The sequence below is a fragment of the Typopeltis vanoorti genome, chromosome 13, assembly GCF_054136105.1.
Source record: "Typopeltis vanoorti isolate ZY-2024b chromosome 13, IOZ_Tvanoo_1.0, whole genome shotgun sequence".
NCBI lineage: Eukaryota > Metazoa > Arthropoda > Arachnida > Uropygi > Thelyphonidae > Typopeltis > Typopeltis vanoorti.
Window position 1 is genome coordinate 63,471,266 of NC_143561.1, and position 20,931 is coordinate 63,492,196.

Consider the following 20,931-nt stretch of genomic DNA (forward strand, 5'->3'; position numbering starts at 1 on the left):
TCAATGACATTCTGTCGATTGCAAGGGGATATTCAGTTGTTTGCAGATGATGTGAAGCTGGGAAGGGTTATTATTAATAGTGCAGTTGTGGTAGCCCTGCAAGAGAATTTGAATAAGCTAGACAGATGGGCAAATGAATGGGGGTGTCAATTTAATACAGCAAAAATGTAAGGTCTTGAGGTTTGGGCACATCGATGGGACGCTGCATACTCTATGGGAGGAGTTAAACTGGAGGAAGTAGGGGAGACAAGAGATCTGGGGTTGATGATTGATAGAGAACTGAAATTTAGGGGACATATTGCAAAGGTAGTGAAGGTAACACAGAGGATTGCTGCAATTATGAGAAGGACACTGACCTTCAGAGATAAAATGATTATCATTCCGTTGTATAAGACTCTGATCAGACCACACTTAGACTATTGTTCTCAGATCTGTTCCCCAGAATTTGAAGGGGATATATTAACTGTGGAAAGGGTTACAAAGGCAGATAACAAATATGGTGTCATGACTTTACAATGTTAGTTATGAGGATCGGCTGAGAGAGTGTGGAATGCAGAGTTTGGTGGATAAAAGAAGGAGAGGCGATATGATAGAGACTTTTAAACTGTTGAGAGGTGGTTACAGGGTTGACACTGGAGAGTTCCTTCACTTGGTTGAACAGCATGAAGGAGTCATGACAAGGGGGGCCATCCCTGGAAGTTACAAAAGGAAACTGTGAGAAAGAGGATGAGGAGTGGTTTCTCTTTGCATGGAGGGTGGTTGAACCATGGAATGCATTGCCTGATGGAGTGGTAAGATCGAGAACAGTCAATGCGTTTAAGGAGTGGTATGATAGACTTTGCGTTTCCTAGGAGGGACCTCCCTCGATGAGTCTTGATAGACTTGTGTTTCTTAGAAAGGACCTCCCACGATGAGTCTTTTGACTCCATGGAGGCCTGAATAATAATAATCATATAGTCATCCCTGCTTTTATTGTTCAACTTATGTCCCTTCTTATCCAAAGCTCTTACATATTTTCTCCTCCCAATTCAAATCTGCATGATCACTCTCACCATGTTGTTACTAGTTCCAGTGTTTTTATATCATGAGTTCCTTTCATCATATACTGCTTGAGGTAACTGAGTAATCTTGAGTAATGCTGTAAGTTCATTTTCCCAAGAATCCAGGCTTTCATGAGTCATTCTCTCTCTCTCTCTCTCACATTACACTATTTCAATTTCAAAATATTAATTTAATGCCGGCATCCACAGTTTCTTCAAGTACTTCATACCAAACTACTTAACTACAATCCATTCTACAAGTACAAATCCTTTTAACCATCAAAATCATTCCAACGACCACCACGTTCATGTCGAGGTGGTCGTAGCTCTCTCTCTCCCCATTAACCTAACCATCTGGCACAAAGTGAGCAGAATTACCGTGGCACCTGGCAATTTCATTCCTATGTATCGTCGAATGTGTCATTTTTCATGACAGTTTCTTTGATTGTAACTAATCCCACATAGTGTGTGTGTATGTTGGGGGAAGGTAATAGGGGTAATATATTAAAAACAATAATTAAAGAGAATGATATATTTGAATATTAGTTACTATACTTGATTTACTAAAAGATGTAAAGAATGGCAAATATAAAGAAGAGAAAGAATAGGCATGAATAAAAATACTTTCAGTACTGTAAAATGAATTATGAATAATACAGGTCTGCAAAATTCGAGTCATGAAAAGTTGTCTGGAAACTATTAACTCTTTCTGATTTATTTTTGACCACTGATTTCAAATATCTCTTCCATTTTTCTCCATGATGTAAGGATTTTTTACAAAATAGATCTCAATATTACAGTAAAATAGCTTTAAAATGCATTATATTAAGTAAAATAACAGTATCTAAAATTTTCCATAAACATTTTTGGAATGAAAATATTGAAAAAAATTTTTTAATTAAAGTAATTAAAGATTAATCTTTAGTACATGCTTTATGTTTCGTTGTGGTGTCTTTTTCTTTTTCCTTCAAAGCTTCTTTTTGAACTTTTTCTGTGAAATTCTTTTCCCGGGTCATCTCTGTGCAACATCCAGCAATAGTCCGCGATCATGTTGACATTCCACCTTCCCTGATACCTTCTTTCCATCTCCTTGATGTCTTGGTGGAATCGCTCTACTTGCTCTTTATTGACAGTTTCCAGATTCTCAGGAAAGTATTCTAAATGAGAGTTGAGAAAGTGCACTATTAAGCTAATGAAGTATCCCGAATACTTGAATTTCTGTAGCATATCTTCCACAATAATTTTATAGTTGGGGTCCTTGTGATTTCCTAAAAATTTGGTCACCTCCTCTCTCAAAGCTTTCCATGCTTTTTTTTAACAGTTGCCATTTTTTCTTCAAGCAGTTTTTATCCTTCATAAGTTTCCTTATGTCTGGACTGATAAAAATACCTTCTTTCAATTTTGCTGTAGATCAGGGGTGTCCAACCTTTTAGCTTCCCTGGGCCACATTGGAAGAAGACGAGTTGTTTTGGGCCACACATAAAATACACTAGCGATAGCTGATGAGCAAAAAAATGTAGAATATATAGTTAACATATTTAAGTAATTTAAACTTCATTAATTCATGAATTTTTTATTATAAAAGTAAAAGACAACACAGCAACATGAAATTAGTGAGATGTTCAACATTGTTTTTGAGACACTAATGCTTCAATATTTGGTTCGATGGAAGTAGTTGCAATTCTCAGTGAGTTCTCAAGCTGCTCATCAGATATTTTGGTTCTAGTTTTATTCTTCGTGTGCTTTATCCTTGAAAATAGCTGCTCACAAATGTAAGTGCTTCCAAATAGCGATGACATGAATAAGGCATGATTGTGAAGCGAGGGATATTTTTCTCTGGGAAGATATATATTATAGAAGTCCAGTAAAGAGACGTGATCAAATTTTTCTTTAAGTTGAATGTCAGATTGTAGCTCTATGCATTCCATTTGAAAATTGGCAGGTAATATGTTTATGTCGACTGAAATTGGAGTCGTAAATATACCAAAAGATTGATGATTTTTCCGGAAATCTTGAAACCTCTTCTCAAATTCCTGTATCAAATTGAAAAGCAAGGCTGCATATTTTTCGTTGTTTGGTGGATAAAAGAAGGAGAGGCGATGTGATAGAGACTTTTAAGCTGTTGAGAGGTGGTTACAGGGTTGACACTGGAGAGTTCCGTGGAGAGGACCGTGTTTAGCCAACATGTCGAAATGCATAAAATTGTTTGCCTTAATTTGAGATTGCCATAGTTTCAGTTTCATTTCGAACTCTGTTATAGTTTGAAACATTGTATTGATCAGTTGGTTTTTCACCTTGAAGACGCATGTTTAACTCATTTAAATGAGCGGTCAAGTCTACTAAAAATGCCAAATCTATGAGCCAGTTTTCATCATCAAGTTCTGGCACAAATTTTGTTTTTGATTCCATAAACGACTTGATTTCATTTCGCAAATCATAAAATCTTTTCAACATTTTACCTCAACTTAACCATCTTACTTCCAAAAAGTAAATGATGTCCCCATAGTCAGCATCCATAAATTTAAGGAATTCCTGGAATTGGCGATGATTCAATCTTTTGGCCCTTATGAAATTTGCAGCCTTGATTACAATCTGCATGACGTTATCCATCTTTAAAGCTTTTGCACATAAATTTTCTTGGTGTACTATGCAGTGATATTTCATCATATATAAATTTTGGGAGGCAATTGCATCGTCTTCTATTAATTTTACAAGTCAATCTCTTTTACCTATCATCACTGGGGCACCATCAGTAGCTATACCAGATATGTTCGCAATGGACAAAGAAAATCTCTTTAACGTATTTTTCACTGCTTCGTATAAATCTCTTGATTTAGTTGTGTCTTTTAATGGCACTAAAGAAGCCATTTCTTCAGCGATATTATATTCGTCATCAATACCTCTAATAAAAATTGCCAATTGAGCTGTATTAGTAGCATCAGTACTTTCGTCTATCACCAAAGCATAAAATTTAAAATTAGCAGCTCTACTCTCCAAACCTTTTTCGATAGATTTTCCTATTTCATCAATTTGCCTGGCTATAGTCTGGTGAGGCAAACTAAAATTGCGAAAACTAAATTTCACAGCATGTTTTTGCATGTAATGCCTTTTCAAATTTATTTTGGGAGGCAATCACATCGCATTTTTTTGGTTGGGTTTTCTTTGGAGACACCGTGGAAGCCATGCTGGAATTTAAAAAAAAAATAGATTGAAAATTAGAAAGCAAGGTTTAATAATCACCAAATCGCCAAATTTTTACTACTAAAAAATGATTCGCCAAATCGCAAAAAACACACGTAACGTCTGCACCTTTCTTTGGTGTCAACTCGACTGTTTACAATTGCACATTGAAAGCCATACCAGCATGCCCATGGTGCACATAGAGTGACATCTATTGCATGGTAAAAGATGCCTCTCTATGGGTGCTAGTGCACCATTTATTATGTCGAGAAGTAACTACTCACATGGGTGGCAATTTTGAATAAATACAATTATTTGAGAATTATTTTATGAATCTCTCATTGCTAAAGAACGTGTTAAATTCAAAAATTCATCGCTTATAAATTAATAGTATGTTAAAATTGTATTTGTAGTATTATTAATGGTATTTTTAGTCGCAATCTCATAAAGTTTGTAAGTTTACGATTTTTTGTTGGGCTGCATTCTTAGCCGTCCTGGGCCGCATGCGGGCCGCGGGTTAGACAAGCCAACTGTAGATAATCCCGGAAATTTTGCACAGATGTATTTAAAACACTTCTTCTTTTGACAAAGCCTTGTCAAATTGCTTAATCAATCCCAGCTTTATGTGAGGGGGGGGGGTAAAAGGATTTTTTCCCGAGCAACCAAAGTTTCGTGTAAAACATTTTTACTTCCAGGTTCTGATGTGATTCTTTTTGGCCATTCCTTCTTGATCCAATGTTGCTCTCGATCTTGGCTTTCCCACTCGCATAAAAAGCATGGGATATTTGATGTATCATCTTTGTTGTCCCAAAATCATAGATATGACTTTAAGATTACCACAAACTGTCCATACATCATCATTGTACTTAAATTTGCTGAGAATGAAGGCTAAATTTTCGTATTGTTCTTTCAAATGCCCGGAATGTGTTACTTGTACTGAAGCATACTTATTGTAATGTATGGAGAAGCACAGCTTTGAGGAATTGATAAACAACCTCCAATCGATGACGTCATATTTTACATTGAATTTGCTTATCAGTCCGCAATTCAATGTAAAATATGACGGGAATATCGCTACAGTAAACTAAATCACCTTCCTCTGAAAAGTAAGGAAGAAAATCTCTTTCTTCTTAGAAAATATGCCACCTTTCAGAAATATGATAACCTTAGTAGTCAACGACTAAAGTTCAACTAAAGAATCACACAAGAAAATGTGTCTGTGACAACAGGGAAAGTCATCTGTTATCTCAACAAATCAGATTCATAGTAGCCACCTGCACTTTTATCTGCATTCCTCCCTCCCTCTCCTATCTTAAGAATGATAAGTTTTGTGGAAAATCTTTATTTACCATAAAAGGGCACTTCAAAAAAGCACTTATACAACTAATTAGCTGTAAATAAAGGAGAATGAAAATAAATAAAAATGCACTGAATTTAAATTCAAATACAGTACTACTAATAAAAATGATAAAATTAGAAATAGCGTAAAATTGGTGGGTGATGGAAATTTTTTACTATTTTTTCTGAATTCAGCACCTAAAAATCTATACGAATCAATTATTACTTCTTAGTCAACTTTTCCATTGCAAGCCTGTGTAATTTACATCTGTGATATTATGTGTGCTTGTGTTATAAGTATCTAGGGAAGGGGGGGGGGGATACTTGATCCTATAAATTAGACTTTCGTATTTGCATTTATGACGAGCATAATTTTAAAATAAAATTATTGATAGATGGAAAGGGATTTGTTAGTGAAATATAAATACTAACTAATAAGAAACAGTGACTGTATGCAGTGCAAGCTCAGTAAATAACTATAGGGAGGGGATTATCTTATTATCTAATAATGCTAATTAGGTGATTAATGTGGGTTGAAGAAGCAAATCATCTTGTACAATTTATTGTGCTTGTTATGTATATTTCTTTATATATTTATATATATATACCCACACACACACACACATATATATATTTAATTTATTTCACTTTCAGTTTTTACTGCCTGCATGTATACTGTCCAAAGACTGGAAGCAGCTGTTCCAATATAGTGAAAAATACACAAACAGCCACTCTACTACAGATGTAAGAAAAACAAATAGTTTTATTACATCACTGAATAAGGTACAGAGACATTTGCAGTCTGTGTAATATATTTGTCAACAAATAGTACAATTAGAAACAACTGGGATAAAAAGAGCACTACCTAATGAAACACACCTATCCCCCCCCTCCTGCAGAAACTGAATAGACTCAAGCAAAACCATTTGTTGTACCTCCAAACACATTATCTAACTAAAAATAATTGTCCTAACATTTGTCCAAATTTTCAATTACATGAAATAAGTGTTGGTTTGATTGCATTTGAAAATTTCGATGTCATTAAGACAGATCACAAATGCTAATGCTAACTTCAAATAAAATTCTACTGAAAGAGTTGTAACTAACACATCACAATAAACTTTGTGTCACTTGAGCCCACATGACACAGAAGCATCACGCAAACAGTAATGAGAATTCACATAGGTACAATAAATGTGCAAAACACTTCCTGACATGAACATGTTAATATACTGCTGTGACCATTTCTCTACCTCAGTATGTGCTGATTGAATTGTTCACAGTCATAGCTCAGTGCCTCAGTCACTGTTGTCATACTGTGATAACAGACTTATATCTTGGCTCTTCTGCTCTTTTTTTTTCTCATCTCACAAGGCTTTCATATTTTCTCTCATGCTATACTTATCTTCTTTTGAGTCATTCTGAACAACATAATCATATTATCCACTTGTTCTTAATATATCCTCAGTTGCATCACAAATTTTTGTTTGCATAAAACATACTTTCATTGCTCATTCATCCAGTATTCACCCCATTATGGAATTACTATATATAATCAGCATATCCTTTTTTCATCTGTTTCTGCTTTCTTGAACCTTCCCCAGATAATTTCTTTATATATTGAAAGAACTTAAAATAAATATATGATGTAAATATAAATGTCACACTTTTTTTTTTTCAGGAAAGAGAATCTTCTGATAGTCTCATCAGAAATTTTGTGTATGGATTATGTCGGAGATAAAGATGTTATAGTGCTAGGTTTTAAATCTGGGTTTATCATTTTAGTAGATTCGTCCTTACATGAACTGAAAAGAATTTCAATGTAAGTTTTTGATTTTTTCAATTAGGGTATTTTTTTTGTATTTTCAGTTTTTTTTTATTGGATTGAAATTTTTTTTTTTTTTATATATATTACCTCATAGCGTAGTTTTTATTAATTTTGCTATAAAATATGTGTGATTATTGAAATCCATTCATTAATTTCAATGGATTTTTGAAATTAATGAATGGATTAATTTCAAAATTTATTCTACAATTTTGAAATTAGTCTGGTCAACTAATAATTAAAAAGTAACTTGAATGACTGAATGTTTAAGACAGTTTCATTTTTATAAAGAAGCAATTTTGTGTACTCCCAGTTATTACTTTAATGATGCTTATTAACTACCCACACAGATCAAATATATACACTTCATATCCATATCATTTTTTCTACAATATCCAGCGGTTATATTGATTTCAATGGACACTTTGCATCCATGTAATTATGGACATATATACAGTCCATGCCAGTACAGTGGTTAAAAAGTGGCCTTTTTAAAACAGTTGTGTTAGGGGTAATAATACAAATCTATACCATGTGTGTGTGTGTGTGTGTGTATTTCCAAAGCAGATCCTTCCAAATGAATGAGATGAAAAGTTTAATTATTTCACTAATAAGGAATTGCATACAAGTTGAATTATTTACTATTATTAACACCGGACCTCTGTAGAGTCAAAATACTCATTGCTTGAGGTATTGATTCAAGTATGGATTCATTGAATGAGGTATAAACTCATTCAATGTATCCATGTTCACCACACTGTCAGGCAAGGCATTACAATCACCAACCACTCTTCACACAAAGGACCTGCTCCTTACATCCTTGTTCACACCTTCCTTATACAGTTCCCAAGGATGATACCTTGTTCCATCATCCACTGCTATTCTGTGAAAAATTTCTTTACATTAACTTTGTAACAGCCCTTTACGAACTTAAATATCTGAATCATATCCTCTCTCCTCTTCCTCCTCCTATTTATGAGACTTCAAATTGCATTCCCTTAATCTGTCTTCATATCCCACATTCCAAAGACTAGTTAATACCTTAGTCAATTTTTTCTGCACTCTTTCTGATATATCTTTGTCACCATAAAAACCAGAAAAGTAAATCTGTTCACAGTAATCCATATCAGGCATGATCAAGGCCTCAGAACCTTACACTTTAAAACATTGAACTGATAGTTTCCCACACTTATTTAATCATACAGTCTATTCAAATATTCCTGTAAGACCACATCGGCTTGATTCCTCATCACTTACCATGTTTTGCATCATCTACAAACAGTTGTATATTCTTCAGTTGAACCTATCCTAATATCATTATTATACAAGTTAAATAACAATTTCTCCAAAACAGACTGCTGTGGCACATCAATTACAACTTTCTTTTGGGATACCACATCCCCATACTCAACTTGCTGATACTTATCTGACAGCTATTCACCTATCCAACTCACTAATCTAGCATCCAGTTCCATCTGCTCCAATTTAATTACCAACTTGTGATGTAGTAATATATCAAAATCTATGCAAAATCTAAGTATACCACTGTATATACATCTCTCTTGTCTAATACACTTTCACACCCAAAAGTGTAAAATGAAGATAAAATTATTCCATTTCACCAAGATGGTGAAAAGACTAAGGCTACAACTTATAGGCTGATCTGTATATGTAGAATAACAGTTATGTTGTTGGAGAGGTTGGTAAGAGCCAGGATATTCATTCCCTTGTATATCCTGGCTCTTACCAACCTCTCTAACAACATAACTGTTATTCTACATATACAGATCAGCCTATAAGTTATAGCCTTAGTCTTTTCACCATCTTTGTGAAATGGAATAATTTTACCTTCATTTCACACCTTTGGGACTTGTGCTGTTAAAAGATTCTTGTTAAACAGGTAAGCCAATGCTGATGCTAACTCCCTGGAACATTCCCTTAAGACATATGGTGATATGTCATCAGGTACTGTTGCCTTATTGACATTGAGCTTATTTAACTACTTGTATATCTCTTGCTCGCTCACCAGTAGGCTTCTCCTATTTCTTCTGCACTTCAGCTTCTCCTGATATCACGCTGAGGATGAAATGCCCTAATGAATTGCTCACTGAATACCTCAACTATGCCCTCTTCAGCAATTGCCAATCTACCACTTTCATCCATTAATGTTATCTTGCCATAATCATTCTTCTTTCTACTTGCCACAAATTAAAAAAAAACTCCCTATAATTTTTCTTGGCCTAAATTGCTAATTTCTGTTCATATTGTACTTTTGCTGTCCTTACCAACTGAGTTACTTTTCTGGCCTACACTTTATACTCTTTGTGCAATTGATTATTACTATTATTCATTTTGCACTGCTTACACAGTTCCTTCTTCAAGTTTCGTGATTAATCCCTTTATCTATTTGATACATGCGTTATTCAGCATTTTGGACCTTCAGAATATATTCATACATTGATGCTGTTAAGTATTTCTTTGTCAGTTCCCAAGCAGCATTTATTTTCTTCCTGCTTTACTCCTCATTCTATGCTCTAGCAAGCTGTCTCCTAAGCTTTACATAATCGCCAACCTCCTAATTCCCCATTTATCCTTTCCTCACAGAAGTCTTCATGTGACCAGCTACAACTCAGGTGATCACTTCATTATCGTGACTCTTGCTAACCGGAAAGAAGTGCAGCATCCCACTCACAATCACATCCCTCTGATGAAATGATCAGATCTAAAACTCATGATTCTTGCATGCTCTCCTTGACATACTGCCTAAGATAGTTGTCCTTTAAGAATTCAAGAAATTCATTTCTCTCATTCCCAAATGCCATCTTTTCATTACAACATCCAACTATATATCTCCCTGTCAACTTCCACTACACCATACTGATTCAAAACCATTGCTACAATTTCCCTCTTGCATCTCTACCTTATATGGATATAATTACCCTGCTATCATTAGCAGCACTCTCCTTCCCTTTTTTGTCCTTTCTATCCTCACAATAAACAATGTTCCTTTCAATTTCTGTTCCTATCAGGATATTGTCCTCATCCCACCTTGACTTATGCCAACAATTTTTGGGTGAATAAACTCAATCAGTGAAACAGTTTCATCTCTCTTATATTCTGATATTCCTGGTATTTATAGTAAACACAACAGTTCACTTTTAGGTTTATAACCAGTCCTACCCATGGCACCTGTTAGTGTGATTTTTCCACCACACCTGCCCTTAGCCAGCCACCTTTATCACTACTTACCCTCAGTCACATCTCAATCCATTCTTGTGCTGATCATCCCTGTACACACATTCTCTACTACTTCTAACATCCACTTTCCCTATTCCATATGTCTGCAACACACTGACAGTCTTTTCTACTGCACTGCTATCTTTGGGCCTCCTCATAACATCCTAATATTCATCTTTATATTCTCCTTATGTCCAACCAAATGATTTTTTTTCACAACCACCACTGATTCTCTAGCTCGTTTCCTTCTCATATCCAAAGACCTAATTATCATGCTCATTCTGCCTCCTGGAAAGCAGGCATTGTGGGCTCTCTCATTGACACCTCTGATAATGGAATCCACATACATTGTTATTCTTGAGTCATTCAACCCCTTTTTTTCCTCTACTTTGCTTAATTCTATCCTTTTGAATTCTTTCATTCGTTTCCACCAAATATCACCATGCATATTCCTCATTTCATTTCTCATTCTGAACAACTCTTTTTTTCAAATCTTGCATTCTGGTAATTTCACTTTCTATTGCTCCTGCAATCTTGCACCCTCTCATTCGGCTATTCATTTCCTCAGTTTCTTACTGTCTCATCTCACTTTCATTTGTTCATACTAGTAGTCTGATTCACTTTGATTCTGTTATTTACATAGTCTTTTGCACCAACACTTACCCTAGCTTTCATTCTATCAGTGTGGTTTGCATTTGTTGATAACTCATAATCCAACAAAATATCACACTTTCCACAAAACCCATTCTTTCTCTCATCTCCTGTTCAGTCTTCACAAACACATCTTTCACATTTCACCAGAAGTGCATGTTGTGTTTGTGTGTGTCTCTTCAAACTATTCTTGAAAACTCTAGATCATTAATAGCATGATCTTGGTATCTTCTTTTTGTTTTTGTAGAAAGTATTTTACCTTGGGTATAATAAATGTTAAAGATACTAAGATATTATTACCATGAGTTGCCTTGGTCTTGCACTACTTTGAGGGTCAGCTAGACTCACAATACATGCAGGCGCAAACTTGACTTGTTTGTCTGTTTGCTTACTTGGGAAATGGAGTAAAACCAGGTTTAAAATATCTTGGTATCTTTAACATTCTTTTTGTTTTGTTTAAGGCAAGCTCGAAAATTCAGTAAACAAAAAAAAATAATAAACAAATCCACAAAAGCCCAGCAATCACAAGTTAGACTAAGCTAATAAACAATATTATAATAAAATGCAATGAATATTGGCATTTACTACACATAACAGCACTTACCTTTAACATAGTTCTTTATCAACAACCAGGTACATTGCAGCTACTCAATACTGCATAAAATTCATAAGGCAGCAAATCTATCCAATAGTTTTACTTCTTTTGATCCTGCTATTTTTTTTTTTTAAATATCAATCCAATGTAAGAGGTCACAAAATCTATAGCACATGTCATGTGTTGTCAAGTGACCAAAAAGAAGGAAAGAACTTGTTTATTTTTTTACAACTGAAAGTTGTTGTCTCAACCTGAATTTGACCCTAGCCCACACAGGACATTTATCTACCATATGCACTGTGATTATAGGTTCTCATTTTTGGAGAAAAAATGAGAAATAAATGGGAAGGGAATATAAATAAATATTATTTCAACCCTGTGATTAATAATAATAATATTATTATTATTATATCTGCACAAATACTAGGAGTATCAGAAACAAAGGGGATAGAGTTTGTTGCCTTGGTCAATATGTTGGGACATCAGACTGTAGGCACTAGTGAGACCTGGCATCAGGGGTCTAGAAAAAATTGGTATTGAGTGTAAAGGGTACACTATTTTTAGGAAGGATAGAGAGGATAGGAGAGTAGGGGGGGGGCATGCCGCTAATGATATCATATGACTTGAATCCAATTAGAGTTGAGACCTATGATTGTCGTAGTACTACTAACAGTATTTCATGTGGCAGTGAGTTTGAAGCCATCTGGTGTGAGGTAGAATCTAACAAGATCAATTACATTATGGAGTTCTGTTACAGACCTGGTGGATCGGTTGCTAGTGATGAAAAATTCATCACTGAATAGAAAAGATTAGTATGAAAAGAGTAATCATAATGGGAGGCTTTAATTATCCAAATATTGACTGGGTAGCAGTAAAATCTTATGAGAAGAATGAAACTGAATTTATTGAGCTGTTGCTGGACAACTTCCTCAAGCAGCGTGTGATAGAAGGAACTCGAGGTCAACGAGTGTTAGACTTCATTATAGTGTCAGAGGGCGTTTCAGTTAAAGACGTAACTCTTCTGCCTCCGGTTGGTGAAAGTGATCATGCGGTACTCACTTGGGAAGTGACTAAGTTTATGAATGTTCCATTCAGAAAAGGTTACATGCTGAACTACAAAGCACGAAATTATGACCAACTGAGGAGTATATTGAGTTCAGTGAAATGGGATCGGTTACTGTATGTGAAGCATTTAAACAATACTTAAATGATGCAATATCAGAATGTGTCCCAAGAGTTCGAAGAATAAATAGGTAGACGTCAAATGGACATGTAATCTTATTAAGCAAGAGATTTGTAAGAAAAGGATGATGTGGAAGGAATACCATTTGCATAAGGATGATGTCTCTGTTATGAAAATCATAAGCAGCAGGCTAGAATAGTCACAACTGTTGTACGAAAAGCAAAGTCTGAGTATGAAAAGAAACTGGCTCTGCATGCTAAAGACAACACACAAGAATACTATCAATATGCTCAAGTAAAATAAAGAATGAATATGTAAGAATAACTCTTCTAAATGCAGATGGCATTAAGGGGTAGCAGATGCAGAAGAGGTTATTCAACTAATGAGTGCCCATTTTATTAAAAGCTATCAACCTGGTGTATGTGACATTGAGCTCACTGCTACCTCACCACTGGAAGAAGGAACTCAGGTGTATGAGGATGAGATATTAGAGCTCTTGCACAAATTGAATAAGAATTCAGCAATAGGGACTGATGGGATATCAGCATGTGTACTAAAAAGAGTGTTCAACTGAACTGGCTATTCTTTTGACCAGGATGTTTAATATGAGTCTCAGAACAGGGAAGATTCTGCAGGAATGGAAACAATGTATGGTAATTACATTGCACAAGGGTGATGCAAAGACTGATGTATCCAACTATCGACCAATTAGTATCTCAGAAGTGGTGGTGGTGGTGAAGATTTTGGAAAAATTGGTTAGGGCTTACATTCAGAAATGGGTTGACAGTGAATCTCTGCTTTGCAATGAGCAACATGGGTCTACTAAGGGAAGGTTATTTTTTAGCAACTTGCCCACATTCTATAACAATGTTACATTGAACTAGACAAGGGGAATTGATACACCGTGTTACTTTTGAATTTTTGCTAAGGCTTTTGACAGAATATGGCATGGTAGACCATTGCATAAATTAAAGAATATGGGTTTGGATTATAGAACATTAGCATAGATAAGAGGATGGCTGACTGACAGATATCAAAAAGTGATATACAGGAGATGTGAGTCTGCAAGATTTAAGGTAACGAGTGGTGTACCACGAGGATCGGTGATTGGTCCACTGTTATTGAGTCTGTACATTAATGATATTGGAAAGGATTTGACAAGAGACATACAGCTATTTGCTAATAATGCAAAGATAGGTAGGGTAATCAGGAATGCTGCTGTTATGCAGTATTTGCAGAATGATTTGAACAGGTTGGAATTGTGGGCATGGGAAAATGGATGTCAGTTCAATGTCAGTAAATGTAAAGTCATTCACTTTGGTGTGATTAGATATCCAGTGTCATATTATATTGGTGGGATTATGCTAGAAGAAACTGATGATGCTAGGAATGAGGGACTTTGGGGGTATTAGTAGATAGGAAGTTGACATTCAGGAGTCATGTAGCAAAGATTGCAAATACAATTCAAAAGATAAGATAATCGCAATGCTGAAATGAATGTTCACATGTAAAGATAAGGATGTCATTTTGTCTCTTTACAAGGCCTTGATAAGACCTCACTTGGACTATTGTGCACAGGTCTGGTCTCCTGATTTCCGTTGTGACTCTGATATTGTAGAGAGAAGGTGAGTGTTAAAAATAATATCAGGATTGTGGAATACTGATTATGAAGGCAGATTGAGAATTTGTAGACTGCAGACACTAGCAAACAGGAGAAAGAGAGGTGATATGATTGGGACTTAGAAACTTCTGAAATGATCATACAGGATTTCAGTTGATGGAATTTTTCAATTTATAGAGGGTGGGGAAAGGACAAGAGGGCATCCTTGGAAGCTGAGAATGAATGCCACTATGAAGGGGATGAGGGCTAGATTTTTCTCTCATAAGGTGGTGCATGATTGGAATGGATTACCATTGGATTTTGTGAGTGCATTCAGTGTGAATGAATTCACGAATAAGTATGATAGCTGGTGTGTGTAGTATGTCACCTCCCTTGATGAGTCCCTGACTCCCTGGAGGTCTCTCTTAATAGTAATAATTATTATTATTATCCCTCTTAATAATAATAATAATGATTATTATTATTTTTTTTATTACGTGACACTTCCAAGGAGTCCAAAGCTCATCGAGGTAATGGACCTACAACTCTCCCTCTCTATCTCTATCACTCAATCTACCAACTACATCTACACCAATGCCATCTGCTACCCACCACCACCACCACTAGTATTTTCACAGACAATCACAAACATCCTTGCCCATGGTAGGATTCGAACCCTCAGCCTTTTGGCGGGAGAGCAGATATGCTAACCACTTGGCCAACCACACCAGCACGTTCTTACTTCTTTAAAATAATAATAATAGCTGCAGATTTACAGTGATGAACGTAAGATTCGATGCAAAGAATCTGCATCAAAGTTTCCTTCAACATCAAAAAAACTGCTGCAGAAACCCACCAGATGTTTTGGGAATCATTTAGTGATAATGCTAGGAGCCAAAGCAAAACTTTTTTTTGTGGTACAAATGCTTCAAGGATGGATGAATGTCTGTCAACGATAATGAGCATTTTTGATAACTGTCAACAAGCACAACCCTGGAAAACATTGCAAAAGTGCATGAAGCTATCGTTGCAGATTGTAGGCAAACCATCCATGATGGTTGTGAGATCATAGAAATGTTGTTTGGGACTGACCAACACATTTTGTTGGATATTTTGAACCCTCATAGGATTCTCTATGAGGTTCAGCATGAGCTTGTTAAGTGGCAGTTGTTGTAGCACACTTTTGTATTACAATACTATGAAAGATGTAATGGACAAGTGGAATGGAAGGGGTTGAATAATAGATTAGTGAGTGGGATAGGATTGGCTGTCTAATATATATCGGTGAGTTGTGTATGAAAGAGTAGCACACAGTAGCAAAATCCATGCACAGGGATTTTTTGTTATTGTTGTTATTATTACACCCTCCATGGAGTCGTCAGACTCATTGTGAGAGGTTCGTTTGACTGAAATATATTTATCATGCTGAATCTTAACATCCTTAAATAAAGGTGTTGCATTTTGGAGTGCAGAAATATAAGGCTTGTAATATATTGATGGTGCAGTACTACAAAAATGGATAAGACTTGAGATTTGGGAGTGATGGTTGACAGCAGACTGAAGTTCAGAGGGCATATTGTAGAAGTTGCAAAGGCTGCACATCATAGTGCTAAGAAGTACTCTAACATGCAGGGATAAGGAGGAGGTTGTGTCACTGTATAAAGCATTAGTCAGTCCATGCTTGGACTGTAGTACTGAAAGCTGGTCACCTGGTTTTCCATATGATGTGAAGACACTGGAGAGGGTCCAGAGATTGACTAAGGCAATAACAGACTCTGGAATGCTTGAAGTGGAGTGGTTAAAGATGTTGATTGCAGACTTTGTGGATAGGAGGAAATCAGGTAATAGGATGGAGACATTTAACTTTTTGAGGGGATTTTATCAGATTAATCCAGAGGGGATTATAAAAAAAGTAGAAGGTTAGAGGGGAAGAACTAGACGCAGTCCCCCTGGAGGTTGTGTAAGAATGTGGTGACGAGGGATATGAGGAGTTGATATTTTACCTGGAAAATTGTTGGTGATTGGAATACATTACCAGAATATGTTGTTAATTCAGGGAGTGTTAACGATTTTAAGATTCAGTATGATAAATATGTTGTCAGTTGATTGAAAATCCCACAATGAGTCTGCTGACTCTATGGATGGTGTAAAAATACTAATAGTAAAATGCAAGTAAATTGCTAAAACAAAACCTACCTTTACAAATTCATACTGACCATCATAAAGAATATTATGTCCATTAACTCAGTCTTGTATTCAATTCCTAACCAATCTCTCCAGCACCTTGACTGCACTAGGAGTGTTTGTAGAAAGCTCCCAAAATGATAAGTATTATTTTGAGAATAAATTGACAATATTGATTTAATCTTGTCATGGTATTGTTTGTTTTTGATAGCTTGGTGTGTCTGTGTGATTTTTGGTGTGATTTCTGCTTTAATTAAACTAGTAGTTTAAAGATACGATTGATAGTATAGCACATGGCGCCAATGTGATGAAAAACAATGGCGACCAAGACTTCACCATCTTTGTTCAAAAACTTTAATGTAAGGGAATTCGTCCAGTATGACGTGTGGTATGTATGCATTCCCGAAAGAGGCTGGAGTTTGGATAGATAATGATAGTGGTGGGAGACTGTGCCAAAAGTGTAAGGAAAAAGGAATTGAAGTGTGGGTCAGGTCGTGAGATAGTTGTTGTAGAAGAAAGCCACAATGTGAGAGAAAATAGTGGTTTGACAGTAAATTGTGAAGTTGTACGAGATAGCAATGAGAGCAGTGATGAAAGAGAGAGTGGAAGTAATTATACAGAGAGAGAAAATGGTTTGAATGATGAAAAAAATGAGAAATTAGTAGTAATGAGTGAGATCGCACTGTTACGTGGAGTAATACATAGGGCGAAGCGGAAGTTGGAGAGACTGCAAAATTCTTTCCCGAGTGCCTCAGCAAACAGAAATAAGCAAGTGTACGAAAGGAATAATAAGCATATGATTGGGAGTGTTTCAGAAATAAAGAAAAGAGTGCTGTACGGTTACTCGTTAGTAAGAAGTGTGATAGATGAGAGTTTAACTAAATCATACTTACCGGGTGTGAAATTAAGGATGTAAGTGAGAGTATTAGAGCGCAGAAGCAGAGAAAGAAAGAAATGATAGTCATAGCGGGAACGAATGATTTAAAAGGAAATAAATTTGATATGAGGAATTATTAGAGGTAGCAAAAGAAAAGTGCGACAGAGTTAGGATAGTGAGTCTGTTGCCGCGGTATGACAGAGAACAGTTTAGGAGGAGGGCCATAATCGCAAATGACTTTATGCGCAGGTTTTGCAGACAGTGTGGTGTGGAGTTTGTGGATGTGTGGATTGTGTTTGATGGGTAAAAGGGTTTGTACAAGATGGATGGCTTACATTTGAATGGATTTGGTGTGCGAAGACTGGAAAAAGTGTTGCTGAGTGAAGTGAGTGTGGATGTGCAAAATCAGGGAAACTAGAACTATTAAGGAGGGGGGGAAGTGGATATGCAGACATCAGTGAGGCATTGAAAGTTTATTTTTCACTTGGTAAGACTATAATAAATTTAGTTTAATCCTTTATCCAAGTGAGAGCAAACAAAGTTTGCACCTGAAAATATCTTCAGGACTGAATACCTGGGTCTCGGGTCTGGTTTAGTCCCGAAGGGGTGGAAAGAGGGGAAAATAGTTCCACTGCATAAAATAGGATCCAAGACTACTGTTGCAAATTACCGACGATCAGCATATCAGGAGTCGTTGTCAAGGTCTGCGAGAAAGTAGTCAAGGGAAAAATACAGGAATGGATTGATGAAAATAAGATACTGTATGGGGGACAGCATGGTTTTGTGAAGGGTAGATCATGCCTCAGTAACATGCTCAGGTTATATAACACAGTGATGGTTGAACTGGATAAGATTAATGGGTTTACAGTGATACTTCTGAACTTGGCTACGGCCTTTGACAGGATACCAAATGGAAGTCTAATCCGTAAACTGCAACATATGAATGGGTATGGGGTTGGTGAGAAGGATAAGAGGGTGGTTGATGGAGAGATACCACAGAGTAGTTTACTCAGGAGTAGACTCCAAGAGAATGCCTGTGACTAGTGGTGTGCTGCAGGATTCTGTTCTTGGACCACTGCTGTTTAATTTGTTCATTAGCGATATAGGGAAGGATCTGAGAGGAATGGTTCATTTGTTCGCTGATGATGCTAAGTTGGGTAGGGCAATAGTGAATGCAGAAGATGTCAGAATTTTGCAGGATGATTTGGATAGATTGGAGTTCTGGGCTAAGGAGAATAGATGTCAATTTAATGTGGCAAAATGTAAGGTTATGCATTTTGGGGTGAAAAGATTAGCAGCAGTATATCACATTGGTGGAACTTTACTCGAGGAGATTGATGAGGTCAGGGACTTGGGAGTGATGGTGGATAGGGAGTTGAAGTTTAGTGGGAACATTGAAAAAGTGGCTAAATCAGCTCATAAAATTATTTGAATGCTGAAGAATACTTTGACGAGCAGAGATAAGCAAGTTATTGTTCCTCTGTATCGAGCCTTGATAAGATCCCATCTTGATTACTGTGTCCAGATCTGGTCACCTAGGTTTCTTCTTGATGGGAAGGAGGTTGAGAGGATCCAGAGGCGAGTGACCAAGATGATAGCAGATCTATGGAATGAAGCTTATGAAAACAGGTTGAAGATTTGTAGGTTACACTTTGCCACATTAATTCGACATCCATTTTCCTTAGCCCAGTTCTCCAAACTATCCAAATCATCTTGCAAAATTTTGACATCCTGTGCACTCACTATTGCCCTACCCAACGTTGCATCATCAGCAAACAAGTGAACACTTCCTCTGAGATCCTTTCCTATATTGTTAATGAACAAATTGAAAAGTAGTGGTCCATGATCAGAACCTTGCGGCATACCACTAGTCACAAGCCGTCTTTTGGACTCTACTCCTGAATAAACCACTCTCTGATATCTCTCCGTCAACCACCCTCCTATCCATATGACCAACCCTATATCCATCTCGATATGCTGCAGTTTGCTGATTAGAATTTCATTAGCAAGGTGGTCCAGTAGAATCACTGTAAACCCCATTACCCTTATCCAGTTCAGCCGTTACTGTGTTATAAAACGTGAGTAAGTTGCTGAGGCATGATCTACCCTTCACAAAACCATGTTGTATCCCATACAGTATCCCAATTTAAACTATCCAATCCTGTATTTTTTTCTTGACTAATTTCTCCAAAACCTTGACAACAATTCCTGATATGCTAATCGGTCAGTAATTTACAACAGCAGTCTTGGAACCTCCTTTATGCAGGTTTCTATACGATTAAATCAGAGGATATTTTTGAGAACAGGAATGGTGGTCGGAGGACTAGGGGACATCCATGGAAGCTGGGCAAGAGTGTGGTTAGTAAGGGTGTTAGAGCTGGGTGTTTTACTTTTAGAGTGGTGAATGAGTGGAATAAGCTGCCTGTGTCTGTTGTGGGTGCTATGACAGTTAATGAGTTCAAGGCAAAGTATGATAGATACTGTGTGAATGTCAAATAGTTGTGATGGACATGATGTTTAGGGCCTCCCTCGATGAGTCTAAGGACTCCTTGGAGTGGCCCGTAATCTTCTTCTTCTTCTTCTACAGCTTCTCCCACTTAAGTGGGGTCACTGTTTGTTATGAGTCTCCTCCACACCTTCCTGTCTTGGGCTGTCACCACATCCAAGTTCTTCATCTTCAAGTCCTCTTCTACCAGCTCCCTTCATCTCTTCTTTGGCCGCCCACGCTTCCGCCTTCCTTGCACATCCATCTGCATGACCCTTCTTCCCACATATTTGTCCTCCCTCCTCATCACATGACCAAACCATCTCAACCTTGCCTCCTGTATTTTCGCTCCTAAGTTCGTAACTTTCACTGTTCCCCTGACATAGTCATTTCTCAGATGATCCTTTCTGGTCACACCACACATCTACCTAAACATTCTCATCTCTGCTACTTCCATCCTGCTGATGTTATTTTTCCTCAGGGCCACAGTTTCTATAGCATATGTCATAGCTGGCCTCACTACTGTCCTATAATAATATAGTGGCCCGTAATAATAATAATTATAAATATAAATAACCTAGTTATATGAGGATGGTCTGAAAAGTTCTCAGCATAACAATGAAAAAACGAATTTATAATTTAAAAATAATTTTTATTTTTCAACATAATCTTCCTTAAGATTAATACATTTATTCCAGTGATGCTCCAGCTCCATTATCCCATCCCTATAGTGGTT

At 36.6% G+C, this 20,931-nt stretch overlaps 1 protein-coding gene across 1 annotated transcript in view; it reads left to right on the forward strand.

Annotated features, from left to right (window-relative positions):
* LOC150100219 (telomerase protein component 1-like) overlaps window positions 1-20,931 on the forward strand; it is a 1,179,105-nt gene that overhangs the window by 1,082,602 nt on the left and 75,572 nt on the right. The window contains exon 48 of the mRNA XM_090402391.1: window positions 7,240-7,380. Coding sequence (XP_090258517.1) covers window positions 7,240-7,380 — 141 coding nt within the window. The remainder of the gene's footprint in view (window positions 1-7,239; window positions 7,381-20,931) is intronic.